Source organism: Littorina saxatilis, linkage group LG7 (genome assembly GCF_037325665.1).
Source record: "Littorina saxatilis isolate snail1 linkage group LG7, US_GU_Lsax_2.0, whole genome shotgun sequence".
Classification (NCBI taxonomy): domain Eukaryota; kingdom Metazoa; phylum Mollusca; class Gastropoda; order Littorinimorpha; family Littorinidae; genus Littorina; species Littorina saxatilis.
The window spans coordinates 13,245,175-13,260,293 of NC_090251.1; the positions used below are offsets into that span (position 1 = coordinate 13,245,175).

The 15,119-nt window shown below is 42.8% G+C and overlaps 1 protein-coding gene across 1 annotated transcript in view; it reads left to right on the plus strand.

Moving 5' to 3' along the window:
- LOC138970727 (uncharacterized) overlaps positions 1-14,404 on the plus strand; it is a gene marked incomplete in the record, with an annotated part of 52,150 nt that extends 37,746 nt beyond the window's left edge. Inside the window, 3 exon segments of the mRNA XM_070343224.1 lie at positions 2,584-2,953; positions 4,918-5,076; positions 9,126-14,404. Coding sequence (XP_070199325.1) covers positions 2,675-2,953; positions 4,918-5,076; positions 9,126-10,253 — 1,566 coding nt within the window.
- Between the last annotated feature and the right edge of the window lie 715 nt (positions 14,405-15,119).

Genomic DNA, 15,119 nt, shown 5'->3' on the forward strand with positions numbered 1-15,119 from the left:
ATATAAGTTTATGTACATGAAGCGCATTATGTAGAAGCATTGTAGATCATAAGGTAGTGATCAAAATTGGGTGAAAAGCAATGAAGATAAACGGAAAGTAACCCAACAATAGGGCCTGCATTAGCTCGGCAAAACAATGTATTACAGAGCCAAATCTTCGTGATTTTGTCACAATAAACCATAATTCCGATAATGAACAACTGTATACTAAAAGAACATACCAATCAAGTTTATTTGTTCATAGAGTTCATTAAATGGAGAGAATATTTGGTTCTAAAAGAATCCGTATTGGTGGATTGCCGCAGGGCGTCCGGAAGAGCGTTCCAGAGGCTGCTTCCTGAATAAACGAGACTTGATTTAAATAGGTCTATCCTAGGAAGAGAAGTGTTTAGTTTTATAAAGTGGTGCGAATTCTTCAAAGAGAACTTTGAACAAATGGTTTCGGGTGCATTTTCTGTCATAATTTTATGCATCATTATTCCTTTGTTATAATTCATTCTTGACTTTAGAGGTAGGACCCCTATGTTGATGTAGTCTGAGTCGGTGAGAGTAGTCTGTTTGAGTAATACTACTTTTAGCGCTCTTTTGTGTAATCTGCTGAGTAGCTTTAGACAGAGAGAGAGAGACAGAGAGAGAGAGAGACAGACAGACAGAGAGACAGACAGAGAGACAGAGAGACAGAGAGACAAAGACAAAGACAGACAGAGGAGACAGAGAGAGAGAGAGAGAGAGAGAGAGAGGGAGGGAGAGAGAGAGAGAGAGAGAGAGAGAGAGAGAGAGAGAGAGAGAGAGACCCAAGGGAAAAATACCGAAGATTAAAACAAAATGATACAAAAAGGCTGTGTTGCAGTCGCACAATGTTTTTGGCTTTTTTTTCTCTTTTTTTTTTGAGCTCTGAAACAATCTCCTCTTTGTAAACGCTCAGCACTGGATCAATTCTGGCGAACCTTTAGTTTTTGTGTATTTGTGTAGGAGAAAGAATGTTCCAGAACGTGTCGGCTTCAGACAACAAGGTACAGGATTACTGTCAAAGCTTTGTGACAATCAGCGTTGTTCTTTTGTTTTGCTTATTTCAAGATGTTTGTGTGTGTGTGTGTGTGTGTGTGTGTGTGTGTGTGTGTGTGTGTGTATGTGTGTGTGTTACGTGTGTGTGTGTGTGTGTGTGTGTGTGTGTGTGTGTGTGTGTGTGTGTTACGTGTGTGTGTGTGTGTGTGTGTGTGTGTGTGTGTGTGTGTGTGTGTGTGTGTGTGTGTGTGTGTCAATAAAACCTGTCAGCTTCAAAGGTTAACTCTCCTTGGTTCGAAAACACACGCCCCTCCCCCCCCCCCACACACACAGGAGTTAATTGTGTGTAGTAAAAGAGAGCACAGGGAATGTTATTGTGCACGCGTACACAGGTACAACTGTACGCGCATACTGTCTGTCTATCTGTCTGTCTGTCTGTCTGTCTGTCTGTCTGGTAGCTAAAAGCGACAACCTACGCCAACACTAATATGTGCAGGATGTTGCCTTTGATGAGATCGAGAGCATCTTTCCACAATTACCAGAGATCAGCAACATGACAATTTCCTGGTTAGAGTGAAAATGTGGTGTTGTTTAAATAATTTCCTAACTGACACCAGTGTCAATTTGAAATATTAATTCATTGCAATTTCCCACTCTGCACTGGAGGCCACGCTATTGCGTGTTGGTATGTATCTAAGTGGAAAGATGCTTTGTTCTCATTTTGAAAGCTCGGACACTTCTTGTCTTCTTCTTGTCGTTCGCTGTTAGATCGTCAGTCCGGACTGCAGGGCGAAACGTGCTGTCCTCTCCAAGTTCTCTCTGGGGCCGCATAGCTTCTTTGAAAGCTCGGACACATCTATGGTGGTGTGCTCAAAAGTTAACATTGGAATGACTGAATATTTAAAGTTGTCACGCAAACAAAAGCCTGTGGCACGTTTCGAAGGCGATAAGAGCTTGCGATTTACAAAAAACAAAAAAACAAAAAAAGTAACGACCCTTTCTTGCATGCACGGCTTTCCAAAAGCTGGAAGAACAAACTCTTTTCTCATCACTTATCTACTACGTATAATCTTTATAGCAAAGCCTCTGGGTTCAGACCCTTTATTTTAAAACTTCATCTCTTGGTCCTGGTTTTCTGTTATTCTGGCGGCCTCAACAAGGCTGTAAACTTATCTCACTTTTACAACTCCCCTTATCCTCCGGGGACAAAGTACGGCTGCCTTAATGGCGGGATGGTTGAAAACCACCCTTTGGACGGCAAAGTCACCTTTTCTTTAGCAAGTGGTCCCGCGAGTGTTTAAGCGCGGATAAGTTCAAAACATGAGCACAAATAAAAGTCCCTCTCTCTTAAAGCCAAACATTCGTCTCTAGGAGACCAAGCCTTGTTATAGTAGAAGACCACAAAGCTAAATTTAGCGTTGCCAGCTTGAGAAACTAGAGCTACATCTGCACCGCACCTATGTTGGCTGACCTTTAAAAACAAAACAAAAAAGATTTTGTGCATATATTTCCTTCCATCCTTTTTCGCTTCTTCACTTTTCCAAATTGTTCTGTATTCTTCATCCTTTTCTTTAACAGGGAGACATCCAGGCAAGGCTCCCAAAACCTCCAGCATAACCCTCCACCGACGCAGCAGCAGCTAGCTACCTATACCACCCACCGAGGCACCATGATCAACTACGAACTCTTATTCCGCTGGGTCATCGCGGTGGACATTCTGTTGTGCGCCGCCATCGTGGTCTCCAACTTCTTCCTCCTCCTTTCCATCCTCTTCTCCAAAAGAGCTCGCTCGCGCACGCGCAATGCCATGCTCGTGAGCGTGTGCGTGGCGGACCTGCTGGTGGGAGCCTTCACGCACCCTATCTACATCCACTCTTACCACACGGGCACGCTCTTCCACTCGTGCGAGATGCACATCCTCATGCAACTCATCGGGGACTACTCGCAGGTACGTGTGTGACGCCCGTTTCTCACAGGCAAGAAAAGCTAGGAAGCTATAGCATTGTCTCAAAACGAAAGTGATAAGAGTTGTCCGTCCCTGCAATTGCCCGCGGCGCTGTCGGCGGGTAGTTCCGGTTGTTTTGTTTACGTCCAAAATGGCTGAACGAGAGAAGAAGATTAGTGGTGGAGGGAAACGTTACTGTGTCTGCTGTTCAAACTACGCGGGTATAGAAGTTGAAGGGCGGATTGTCATGCGGTTCCATTTTGCAAACACAAACCGGAACTACCTGACGTTCCAGGGGCGCAACTCTGTCCGACTATCGCGTTAGTTTCAAGAAAATGCTATAGCCGCTGTCAAGGCGAGTAGGCGAGCACATCCATGAAATGATTTTTTAAAGTTTTTTTTTGTGTGTTTTTGTTTTGCTAATGAGGCGAAAATGTTGTAAACTCCAGAGAAAAAAAAGACCATCAGAAGGTCCCAGTGACCTTGATAGTCGTAGAGTACGTAACCGATACATATCTTTTTCAACACAATTTGTGATTGTTGTTCTTATTTTTGATGTTCTTGTATGTGGGTCTTGGCAGCCTAATTAAGACTGCGAAACCCACCTCTTTTTAAAAAAGATGGTTGATTGCTGTACTTATTGTTCTTGTTCTTGTTGTGGGTCTTGGTAGCCTTGGACTATGTGACCCACCTCTTTTTCACAAGGGTTGTTGAGACAGTTGTAAAACTACAGACATAAGAAGAGTATCAAACTAAAGTTTTATGAGCCTCAAATTAAGTGGGCGAAGTCGGCTTCGCGAAGCTTACTTCCCAAATCTGGTTGCACGAAGCTTTGGCACTTTCTTTCTTTCTTTCTTTATTTGGTGTTTAACGTCGTTTTCAACCACGAAGGTTATATCGCGACGAGGGAAAGGGGGGAGATGGGATAGGGGAAAGGGGGGAGATGGGATAGAGCCACCTGTTAAGTGTTTCTTGTTCACAAAAGCACCAATCAAAAAATTGCTCCAGGGGCCTGCAGCGTAGTACAATATATGACCTCACTGGGAGAATGCAAGTTTCCAGCACAAAGGACCAAACATTTCTTACACACCGCCTGACCAAAATCCTTACAAACATTGACCATGGCATATTCTACACAAGAACCACTTAACAAGGGTAAAAGGAGGAACAGAATCCGTTAGTCGCCTCTTACTACATGCGGGGTGCAGAGAAATAAGGATGTGGAAAAGAAGACTTTTGGTAAGTGAAATAAAGGTGATGGATCCAGTCAGGTAGAAATAAGACAATAAGAAAAGAATTGGAAAACTGCAGGGAATAGTAGGGAGAGTTTTCTTGGAAGGAAATATAGGTGAAAGGACTGGTAAGGCAGAAATAAGACAAAAGAAGAGAAGTAAAGGAGTGGGGTAGCTTAGTATAAACACTCCCGCCGCGTGAAGGCGACCCCATGGGAGCGCTTTGGCACTGAATTGTGCGTGAAAAGACTTCGTGACAACTTTGAGAAAGCAACTACTTCACATCTTATATTGTGGTCTATCTTAATTGAGTCCACACTTGATGAGACAACCAAACCAATCATGATATACTTCTTCTTCTTCTTCTGCGTTCGTGGGCTGACACTCCCACGTACACTCGTGTGTTTTTGGCACGAGTAGAATTTTACGTGTATGACCGTTTTTTACCCCGTTTTCGGAGGAAGCATGCTGGGTATTTTCGTGTTTCTATAACCCACCGAACTCTGACATGGATTACAGGATCTTTTTCGTGCGCACTTGGTCTTGTGCTTGGGGGTGTTCGGACACCGAGGAGAGTCTGCACACAAAGTTGACTCTGAGAAATAAATTTCTCGCCGAACGTGGGGACGAACTCACGCTGACAGCGGCCAACTGGATACAAATCTAGCGCGCTACCGACTGAGCTACATCCCCGCCCAATCATGATATACAAATTGTATCACTATGTGTTTGCAGGACTTTGTGTGTTTCTGGACGCTGGTGACGATGGGGTCAGTGTACGTGCACAAGCTGGCGGGAGAGAGGTGGGGGTGGGGCAGCCCTCAGCCCACGCAGTACGGCCGACTGACCCCCACACGATCCAAGTGTGACACAGCGGCCCGCGTGGCCAAAAAGGTACGCATAGGCTTTTTTGTTCAATGTTTTATGTAAGAATGAGAGATGATTCTCAAAGTGGTGATCAAGTCTTGGTTGTTGCAAATTATTTCAGTTCATAGTATCAGTCACACATCAAAGAGCCAAGTTTTGACTAAATGTTTTTAACGTAGGGGGGGAATCGAGACGAGGGTGTGGTGTATGTGTGTACGTGTGTGTGTGTATGTGTGTAGAGCGTTTCAGACTAAACTACTGGACCGATCTTCATTTTTAACATGAGAGTTCCTGGGAATGATATCCCCGGACATTTTTTTTCTTCTTTTTATATTTAGTCAAGTTTTGACTAAATATTTTAACATCGAGGGGGAATCGAAACGAGGGTCGTGGTGTATGTGCGTGTGTCTGTGTGTCTGTGTGTGTGTGTGTGTGTGTGTGTGTAGAGCGATTCAGACTAAACTACTGGACCGATCTTTATGAAATTTGACATGAGAGTTCCTGGGTATGAAATCCCCGAACGTTTTTTTCATTTTTTTTAAAAATGTCTTTGATGACGTCATATCCGGCTTTTCGTGAAAGTTGAGGCGGCACTGTCACGCCCTCATTTTTCAACCAAATTGGTTCAAATTTTGGTCAAGTAATCTTCGACGAAGCCCGGACTTCGGTATTGCATTTCAGCTTGGTGGCTTAAAAATTAATTAATGACTTTGGTCATTAAAAATCGGAAAATTGTAAAAAAAAATAAAAATTTATAAAACGATCCAAATTTACGTTTATCTTATTCTCCATCATTTGCTGATTCCAAAAACATATAAATATGTTATATTCGGATTAAAAACAAGCTCTGAAAATTAAATATATAAAAATTATTATCAAAATTAAATTGTCCAAATCAATTTAAAAACACTTTCATCTTATTCCTTGTCGGTTCCTGATTCCAAAAACATATAGATATGATATGTTTCGATTAAAAACACGCTCAGAAAGTTAAAACAAAGAGAGGTACAGAAAAGCGTTCTATCCTTCTTAGCGCAACTACTACCCCGCTCTTCTTGTCAATTTCACTGCCTTTGCCATGAGCGGTGGACTGACAATGCTACGAGTATACGGTCTTGCTGAAAAATGGCATTGCGTTCAGTTTCATTCTGTGAGTTCGACAGCTACTTGACTAAATATTGTATTTTCGCCTTACGCGACTTGTTTATTATTAATGTCTTTGATGACGTCATATCCGGCTTTTTGTAAAAGTTGAGGCGGCACTGTCACACCCTCATTTTTCAATCAAATTGATTGAAATTTTGGCCAAGCAATCTTCGACGAAGGCCGGACTTCGGTATTGCATTTCAGTTTGGTGGCTTAAAAATTAATTGATGACTTTGGTCATTAAAAAATCTGAAAATTGTTAAAAAAAAAAAAGTTTTATAAAACGATCCAAATTTACGTTCATCTTATTCTTTATCATGTTCTGATTCCAAAAACATATAAATATGTTATATTTGGATTAAAAACAAGCTCTGAAAATTAAAAATATAAAAATTATGATCAAAATTAAATTTCCGAAATCGTTTCAAAAACTATTTCATCTTATTCCTTGTCGGTTCTTGATTCCAAAAACATATAGATATGATATGTTTCGATTAAAAACACGCTCAGAAAGTTAAAACGAAGAGAGGTACAGTAAAGCGTGCTATGAAGCACAGCGCAACCGCTGCCGCGCCAAACAGGCTCGTCACTTTCACTGCCTTTTGCACTAGCGGCGGACTACGTTCAGTTTCATTCTGTGAGTTCCACAGCTTGACTAAATGTAGTAATTTCGCCTTACGCGACTTGTTTTTTATATTTAGTCAAGTTTTGACTAAATATTTTAACATCGAGGGGGAATCGAAACGAGGGTCGTGGTGTATGTGCGTGTGTGTGTGCGTGTGTGTGTGTGTGTGTGTGTGTGTAGAGCGATTCAGACTAAACTACTGGACCGATCTTTATGAAATTTGACATGAGAGTTCCTGGGTATGAAATCCCCGAACGTTCTTTTCATTTTTTTGATAAATGTCTTTGATGACGTCATATCCGGCTTTTCGTGAAAGTTGAGGCGGCACTGTCACGCCCTCATTTTTCAACCAAATTGGTTCAAATTTTGGTCAAGTAATCTTCGACGAAGCCCGGACTTCGGTATTGCATTTCAGCGTGGTGGCTTAAAAATTAATTAATGACTTTGGTCATTAAAAATCGGAAAATTGTAAAAAAAATAAAAATTTATAAAACGATCCAAATTTACGTTTATCTTATTCTCCATCATTTGCTGATTCCAAAAACATATAAATATGTTATATTCGGATTAAAAACAAGCTCTGAAAATTAAATATATAAAAATTATTATCAAAATTAAATTGTCCAAATCAATTTAAAAACACTTTCATCTTATTCCTTGTCGGTTCCTGATTCCAAAAACATATAGATATGATATGTTTGGATTAAAAACACGCTCAGAAAGTTAAAACAAAGAGAGGTACAGAAAAAGCGTGCTATCCTTCTTAGCGCAACTACTACCCCGCTCTTCTTGTCAATTTCACTGCCTTTGCCATGAGCGGTGGCCTGACGATGCTACGAGTAAAATGGCATTGCGTTCAGTTTCATTCTGTGAGTTCGACAGCTACTTGACTAAATGTAGTAATTTCGCCTTACGCGACTTGTTTTTTTTTATTAGTGTTTGGCCATCTGACTTGGGTATGTTTCTCTCTGAGGCCCATTATTGGTGTGTTTGAGAGACGCTCGAAAGTGACCGATTTGAGAGAATGTTATCGTTAAAACAGTGGTCCCGCCACTGTTTAAAACTTTACAAGATATAGGAAAAATCATACAATAGAAGGCCAACGCAGTGTAGTGAGAAACTGTTATGTTCACGTTTAACAAATACGATTCACAGTTTAATATTAGTTACGCTATTGCACTGGATTTGAGTATTCTTTATCCAGAGTCGATTTAGCCCTGCGGCATGATTATGTCGCTGACGTTACACAATACCATCATCCTTACGGGAGATGGTAGTCCTTCTTCATCATGCAACATCTAGAACTAGAAGGTGAAGTAAAACTCACCGTGTGTCTGTTTTATTGCATCCTGGTCGTTATGTACGTCTCATTATCATAACTATCTCCCAGGGCCCTCTGCTCTAGGTCATTTGCGGAAGTGAGTTGTTCCCCGTGGCCGTAGCAGACAACGTGAAGCACAAAGGCTTAGTTGTGTGTTGTGACCTCACTAACACTTCCAATCCATTTTCTCATAATTTCTAGGTGGTATTGTCCAGAAACCTCTGGGTGAGGTGGATGGATCTATAAACATTACCATCACTACTTTTTTGTTTGTTTGTTTGCTTAACGCCCAGCCGACCACGAAGGGCCATATCAGGGCGGTGCTGCTTTGACATATAACGTGCGCCACACACAAGACAGAAGTCGCAGCACAGGCTTCATGTCTCACTCAGTCACATTATTCTGACACCGGACCAACCAGTCCTAGCACTAACCCCGTAATGCCAGACGCCAGGCGGAGCAGCCACTAGATTGCCAATTTTAAAGTCTTAGGTATGACCCGGCCGGGGTTCGAACCCACGACCTCCCGATCACGGGGCGGACGCCTTACCACTAGGCCAACCGTGCCGGTTTACCATTACTACTACTGCTGCTGCTTTTACTACTACTTCTACCACTACTACTTCTACTACTACTACTACTACAGTCGAACCTGCCCTCGAGACCACCTGTCCATAAAGACCACCTGTACATTAAGACCACCCATAAGGATCCCCGACGGTTTTAACGACTATATAAATCACCTGTCTAAGGAGACCACTTTTGCTCAGTCCCTTGAGTGGTCTCTTTAGACAGGTTCGACTGTACTACTACTACTACTTCTACTACTACTACTACTACTACTACAGGGGTCCTGATTTGGCCTATATGGTCCGCTGGACCCAAAAAGCAACAGCTAACTAACTAACTAACCACTACTACTACAGTACTGCTAAGTACTGCTATCAATGATTCATGCTGGATTTGTTGTCTCTCTCTAAACAGGCGTTGCTGGTGGGGTGGCCGTGGCTGGGCACGCTCCTCATCCCCGTCCCCATCCTGATGGCCAACGTGGACCAGACCACCCGTGACGCCTTCTGGGACGAGACGTTCTGTCCGCTGCACACGCCCTTCCCGTTACGCATGGTGGTGCTGGTGCTCGTCTTCTACCTGCCCATCGCCGCCCTGCTGCTGCTGTGTGTGGGCATCGGGCTGGTCATGTACTGGGACATGGTCACCGCCACCCAGGCATCCCGGTCAAGAACCTCCGCCGCCTCCGAAGCCCTGGTGCAGGAGAGAGAAGGGGACGCCGAGGGAGGGCGAGGGGAGAGGGAGAGGGAGGTAGGAGGTGGAGGAGGTGGTGGTGAGAGAGCCAACGGCCACCCCCCTGGCAGCCCGATCTACACAGAAGGGATGGAGGGGGGAGGAGGAGGGGTGGGGGAGGTGGATAATGCCTCTTCCGCGGACACCCTCGCTGGTCACGACCACTCCGCCACCCACGCTGACATCGACATTGTTCAGTCCAGAACTGCGGACTCCGCCGCCACGACCAACACCATCCACACGCAAGACATCGACCCGAGCGTCATCTTAGTCGGAGGAGGAGGGGGAGGAGGAGGAGGAGGAGACGCGGAAGAAGGAGGAGAAAGAAGAAGGACGGAGGTGCCGAACCATCCAGAAGGAGCAAGTAGTAGCAGTACCAACAACCTCAGCGTTTCGGATCCCGTAGAGCGCCCCTTGCACATGCTACTGCCGCTGTTGGTGACGGTGATGTGTGCGTTGCCACTGATGGTCGGCTGGTGGTTCTACGCAGGCATGGATCGTGATGCCGTCATCATCGTCTCCGTCACGCTCTCCAGGGTCTACCTCCTGCGGGCCGCCGTCCTGCCCATCGCCTGGTTCACGCTCCCGGAACTGCGTCAGGCGGCCGCGGCATTGTGGAATCGCATGAACGGGAAGGGGGCAGGGAGGGGTGGTTCCGGCCCGCGGGGGGAGATGGGGGAGTACTCTGTGGCCTACGCTACACTGAGAGAAAGCAGGGACGCTCCCACTTCGCTCTTCTCGGAAGGGGTCGGGTCAGGTCGGGGTAGCGTCACCAGACAGAATCCTTTCAACTCTGACGTCAGAGCGTGAGTGAGAGGGTGACTGTGACGTCAGAGTTGACTCAGAGACGATTCAGACAAGGACTTCAAAGGAGAATTACGTCAGAGCGTGAGTGAGAGGGTAACAATGACGTCAGAGTTTGCTCAAAGGCGAACCAGACAAGGACTTCAAAGGAGATTCACGTCAGAGAAGACACAACCATTGTCTGTTTGTGTATGACACCTGCGAGGCGAAGACTTGTGTTTTGGAATCTTTTCCTCTGAGGTCAAACGTTACTAGAGATATTCTCGTAGCAAAGGATGTTCCAGAGATATTGTGAATCGGCGGGAAGACAGTATAAACTCTGAGAATCCACTGTGTACATAGACTGAAATTTCTCTTTTGACAGTGAAGTCACAAGCTACTTTCTGTACAGATCGATGTACGCATACATATGTGATGTGTTGAAGGACATAAAAGGTTTATTGTCATGAACAGACTTGGACTATGCTAGACAGCGTGAAAAAAAGTATTGGTCTTGCTCTTGCTTAGTTCATTTAGCTCCGTGAATAGTTAGGTGGTTATCGCTAAAAACAAAGTCAGAGGGAGTTAACGCGTGTGAGTGAAAGGCCAAGATGACAGCCCCTTCAGGTCAAGGAAAACTTCAATTAACACCCTGGATACATAAGGCGTGTTGACAGCAGTATAGCAAGTAGGGGAAGGGCTCCTAATATGGACCACTTTTTGTTTCATGCTGATAACTAGCTTGTTTTTTTGCGAAGAAGTTTTATTTTGTGTTTGGTAGTCTTTCTCTCTTGGGTTAATCGTTAGGCATAATCAGATGTCAGCGTACATCATCGTATTGCCTTTAGTAGTCAACAGTGACGGTGTGACGCTGACAATTTGGCCCCGCCGTCATAATTTATTACCCCCTCGATATGTACTCAAGACTGAAATGTTGTTTCCTGGTCAAATTAATGAAGTAAAATTATTTAAGGACGAAAAGCATGTCAGTTTCTTGCATGTGAAGAAAATTGGTGGTGAAATGTAATAGATTTCACCCCAAAACTCGATTTCTTCGAAAACTGCGTGTACCGAGTGGTTACGTCCCTTGAATGAGAAGGGAAACATTTTAGGATGAATCAAATTTCTAAGTTAAATGCAAAAAATTGAGTGGAACAATTTGGCCCCATGAATGTAAGATACCCAAGGTCGCTCATCAGTATTATCGAAGTGTGTTTTCTTTTGTTCAGTGTGGAGTTTATACAAGATCAACGAGGCCGAGAATCGTAATATGACGGCGGGACCAAGATGTCAGCGTCACAACGGCGCTACGAAAGTACAGTGGGACACCCTTTTAAACCCTCCAGAAATCTGAGAAAATCCCCCGCGGGTTAGGGGGAAGAATTTACCCGATGCTCCCCAGCATGTCGTAAGAGGCGACTAACGGATTCTGTTTCTCTTTTTACCCTTGTTAAGTGTTTCTTGTCACAGAATATAGTCAATTTTTGTAAAGAATTTAGTGCTTTTGTGAACAAGAAACAATTGACAAGTGGCTCTATCCCATCTCCCCCCTTCCCCCGTCGCGATATAACCTTCGTGGTTGAAAACGATGTTAAACACAAAATAAAGAAATAAAGAAAGAAATCTGAGAAAATCAGGTCCTATAAAGGAGGTAGTCTTAACTTGAAATGGAGGTACGTTTACAGAGGTTATGAATAGAACATCTGAAAAATCCAGGTCTTGAAAAAGGGAGAAGTCTTAAATTAGGGTGTCTTAAAAGGGGGGTTCCACTGTAGCACATTAATATCTGCTGTATTTTGCTACGAAGACTGCATAATGTATATAGCAACGAGCTTTTAACTGTCGGCTGTATTTTGCTATGAAGACTGCATAATGTATATATAGCAACGACATTTTAACAACAGTTTTGAATTCGCTAAATGGCGGACATATGACGTTGTATTCTATATTGTACGATAAGCCGGTGCGAATTTTTAAAATGTGTTACTCACGGACAGAAAGCGCTTGTTGCTTAGCAACAGTTAAGGACAATGACCAGCGAAGTATTGGACAGAATTTCTGCGCAAAGGGACCCGAGTTGAAAGCAACTGTTGCTGCTTGAAAAGAATGTCAGAATGTGCGTGTTGTTTGCTACTAAATGAGGCTGGCTATCTTAGAATATCGAATTCATGTATGATTGAATATATTGCTGAAAGAGAACCAAGAACGTGTGCTGATGAAGAATGATTGTCCGATGCTTGAAATTAACATCCGTTTGTGTCCATATGATTTAACATCAGTTGGTGTCAATTTGATTTAACGTGAGTTTGTGTCGATATAATTCTAACTTTAGTTTGTGTCAATAATTATGTTTAGTCACGTTCGTTGCTGACATTATGATTTGATGTTTGTTGGTGTTAGTGTGAGTTATTTCTAATATGCTGACTGTTAGCAAATGATAACAAGACATGTCGAGAAAAAAGATATCAAGCATGAGCCTTTCAGGCGAATGCTGATATCGTTTGTGAGACATGTCTGTTATCATTTGCTAACAGTCAGCATATTAGAAATAACGGTTTTATTACCGTTTAATTCGACCAAAAGAAATTTCGAAGCAACCCCACGAATTAGACAGAACAGCCGCTATGGGAACTTGAGCGCTTCTACCTGATTATGCCTGTCAGTCAAAGAATTCTCGTGACCTGAGTCAGCCAATCAGAGTAACACACCTGACGTGATGAATATTCACAGGTCAAATGCCTTTGACACACAAAAATCTCACAAGATAAACCATGTTGAACATGCGTTTCGGTTGCTTCGCTTTTTCTCGTTGAACAGAGAGCGACAGATTTAGAACCGACTCCAGACGGATGGGAAATGACGTAAAGATACATTTGATGTAAAGCGAGTGGCGCAATTTCACTTGATTTTTCCTAACTCTGATCATTTAGATTTCAAGTGAGCGGTCGGCATTGCACACTCATACGATGGGCGGTGCCTTGCTGTTCCGTTACGCACCCACCGACAAAACTCGCTTTTCGGTAATTTTTAGATAAAGAGAGTATTACCTGACAGCATTTGAAGTGTCATTCTTTAGAATAAATCACGCTGATATTGTTGAATTACATTTTTACTTTGTCTTGTTCATTTTTAGCGTGATAAACAAAAATGGTCCCTGCCTGAACGTTATAACATTTAGAGGGTCACCTAGAATCCGTCCTGATTGGTCAAAAAGCCATATGGGGGCACTGAATTGGTAATAATATAATTTAACATCAGATAATGACAGAATGATTGGTGTCAATATTTTTTAACATTAGTTCCTGTCACTATGATTTGACATCAGTTAGAGTCAATATATTTTCACGTTAATTGCTGTTAAAATGATTTAACGTTCGTTGGTGTCAATATCTTTTAACATCAGTTGGATTCAAAACGATTTAACATCAGTTGATGTCCATATAATTTAAAACCAGTTGATGTCAATATTTTTAACATCAGTTGGAGTCAATATGATGTAACATTAGTTGGTGTCAAACGAAGAATGGTTTCCTGCGCTTTAAATTAACTGACATCAGTTGGTGTGGAGGTATTGTCGTTATAAACTGGCGCACGTGTTTTGATGGGGGATGCTTTCATTAGAAAGCTGAGAATGTGTTTTAATGGAGAATGGTGTTCGTATACGTTCGTTCAACAATATTATCGAGATGTTTTCTGGTTGTGTGTATATCAGGTTGTGTGCTAAGAATCCCATGGCGGAACCATGGAGACAAGAACACTTTGCTTCATTGCTAATTCTACCTTCTAGTCTGTTACTGATGTCATTTTTTTGCATGTGATGTTTTTTCTTGTTTTTTCTTTCAGTTTCATTCTTTTTTTCTTTTTTTTTCTTTTTTTTTTTGACAGCCACGAACTATTGAAGGTATTATATTACAGTGCATTGTGTAAAATAAGCATGAAGTCGGCTTTTTGTCAATTATATTTAAGCTGTCGAATTATGACAAAAGCCGCTTTTTAAATGTGTATTTGTGCATGCTGTTGAAATAGGTCTGAAGCTTATTACATGCTTTACTGCTACTGTGCATTTTACATTGTAAATATGTACATGTTTAGCTTGCCTTTTTGGGCTGATAAACATTATTTGTTTACGTTTACACAGCTGCCATTTATATCTGAAAGAATAAAGATTGAAGACCTTTTCATGCCTCTTTTCAAAATTAGCCCATTAGTTATGTTTTCTTTACATCAGAAATGTGGGTTGAGCGGTTCACAGTGTGACTCAACTTTTGTGCGCTCCAATACTGTTTGCATTAAAAATTAAGTCTAAATTCTTTTCTTTTTGTTTGTTCGTTCATGGGCTGAAACTCCCACGGCTTTTACGTGTATGACCGTTTTTACCCCGCCATTTAGGCAGCCATACGCCGCTTTCGGAGGAAGCATGCTGGGTATTTTCGTGTTTCTATAACCCCCCGAACTCTGACATGGATTACAGGATCTTTTTCGTGCGCACTTGGTCTTGTGCTTGTGTGTACACACGGGGATGTTCGGACACCGAGGAGAGTCTGCACACAAACTTGACTCTGAGAAATAAATCTCTCGCCGAACGTGGGGACGAACTCACGCTGACAACGGCCAACTGGATACAAATCCAGCGCGCTACCGACTGAGCTACATCCCCGCCCTCCTTTCTTTTAAAACGTGTACCTCGAGATTAAGTACAATTTTAAGTCGAGAAATCACATACGCTGAATGCTTTTCCAGTCGATCAGAATTTGTCTTTTCTAAATGTGCAACAGAAGCCATCCGCACACACGCACGCTCTCTGTATTTGTCTGTCTGTCTGTCTGTCTGTCTGTCTGTCTGGTCTTGTCTTGCAGGGCTTTAGTCTGTCTCTCTCTGTGTCTCTCTCTCTCT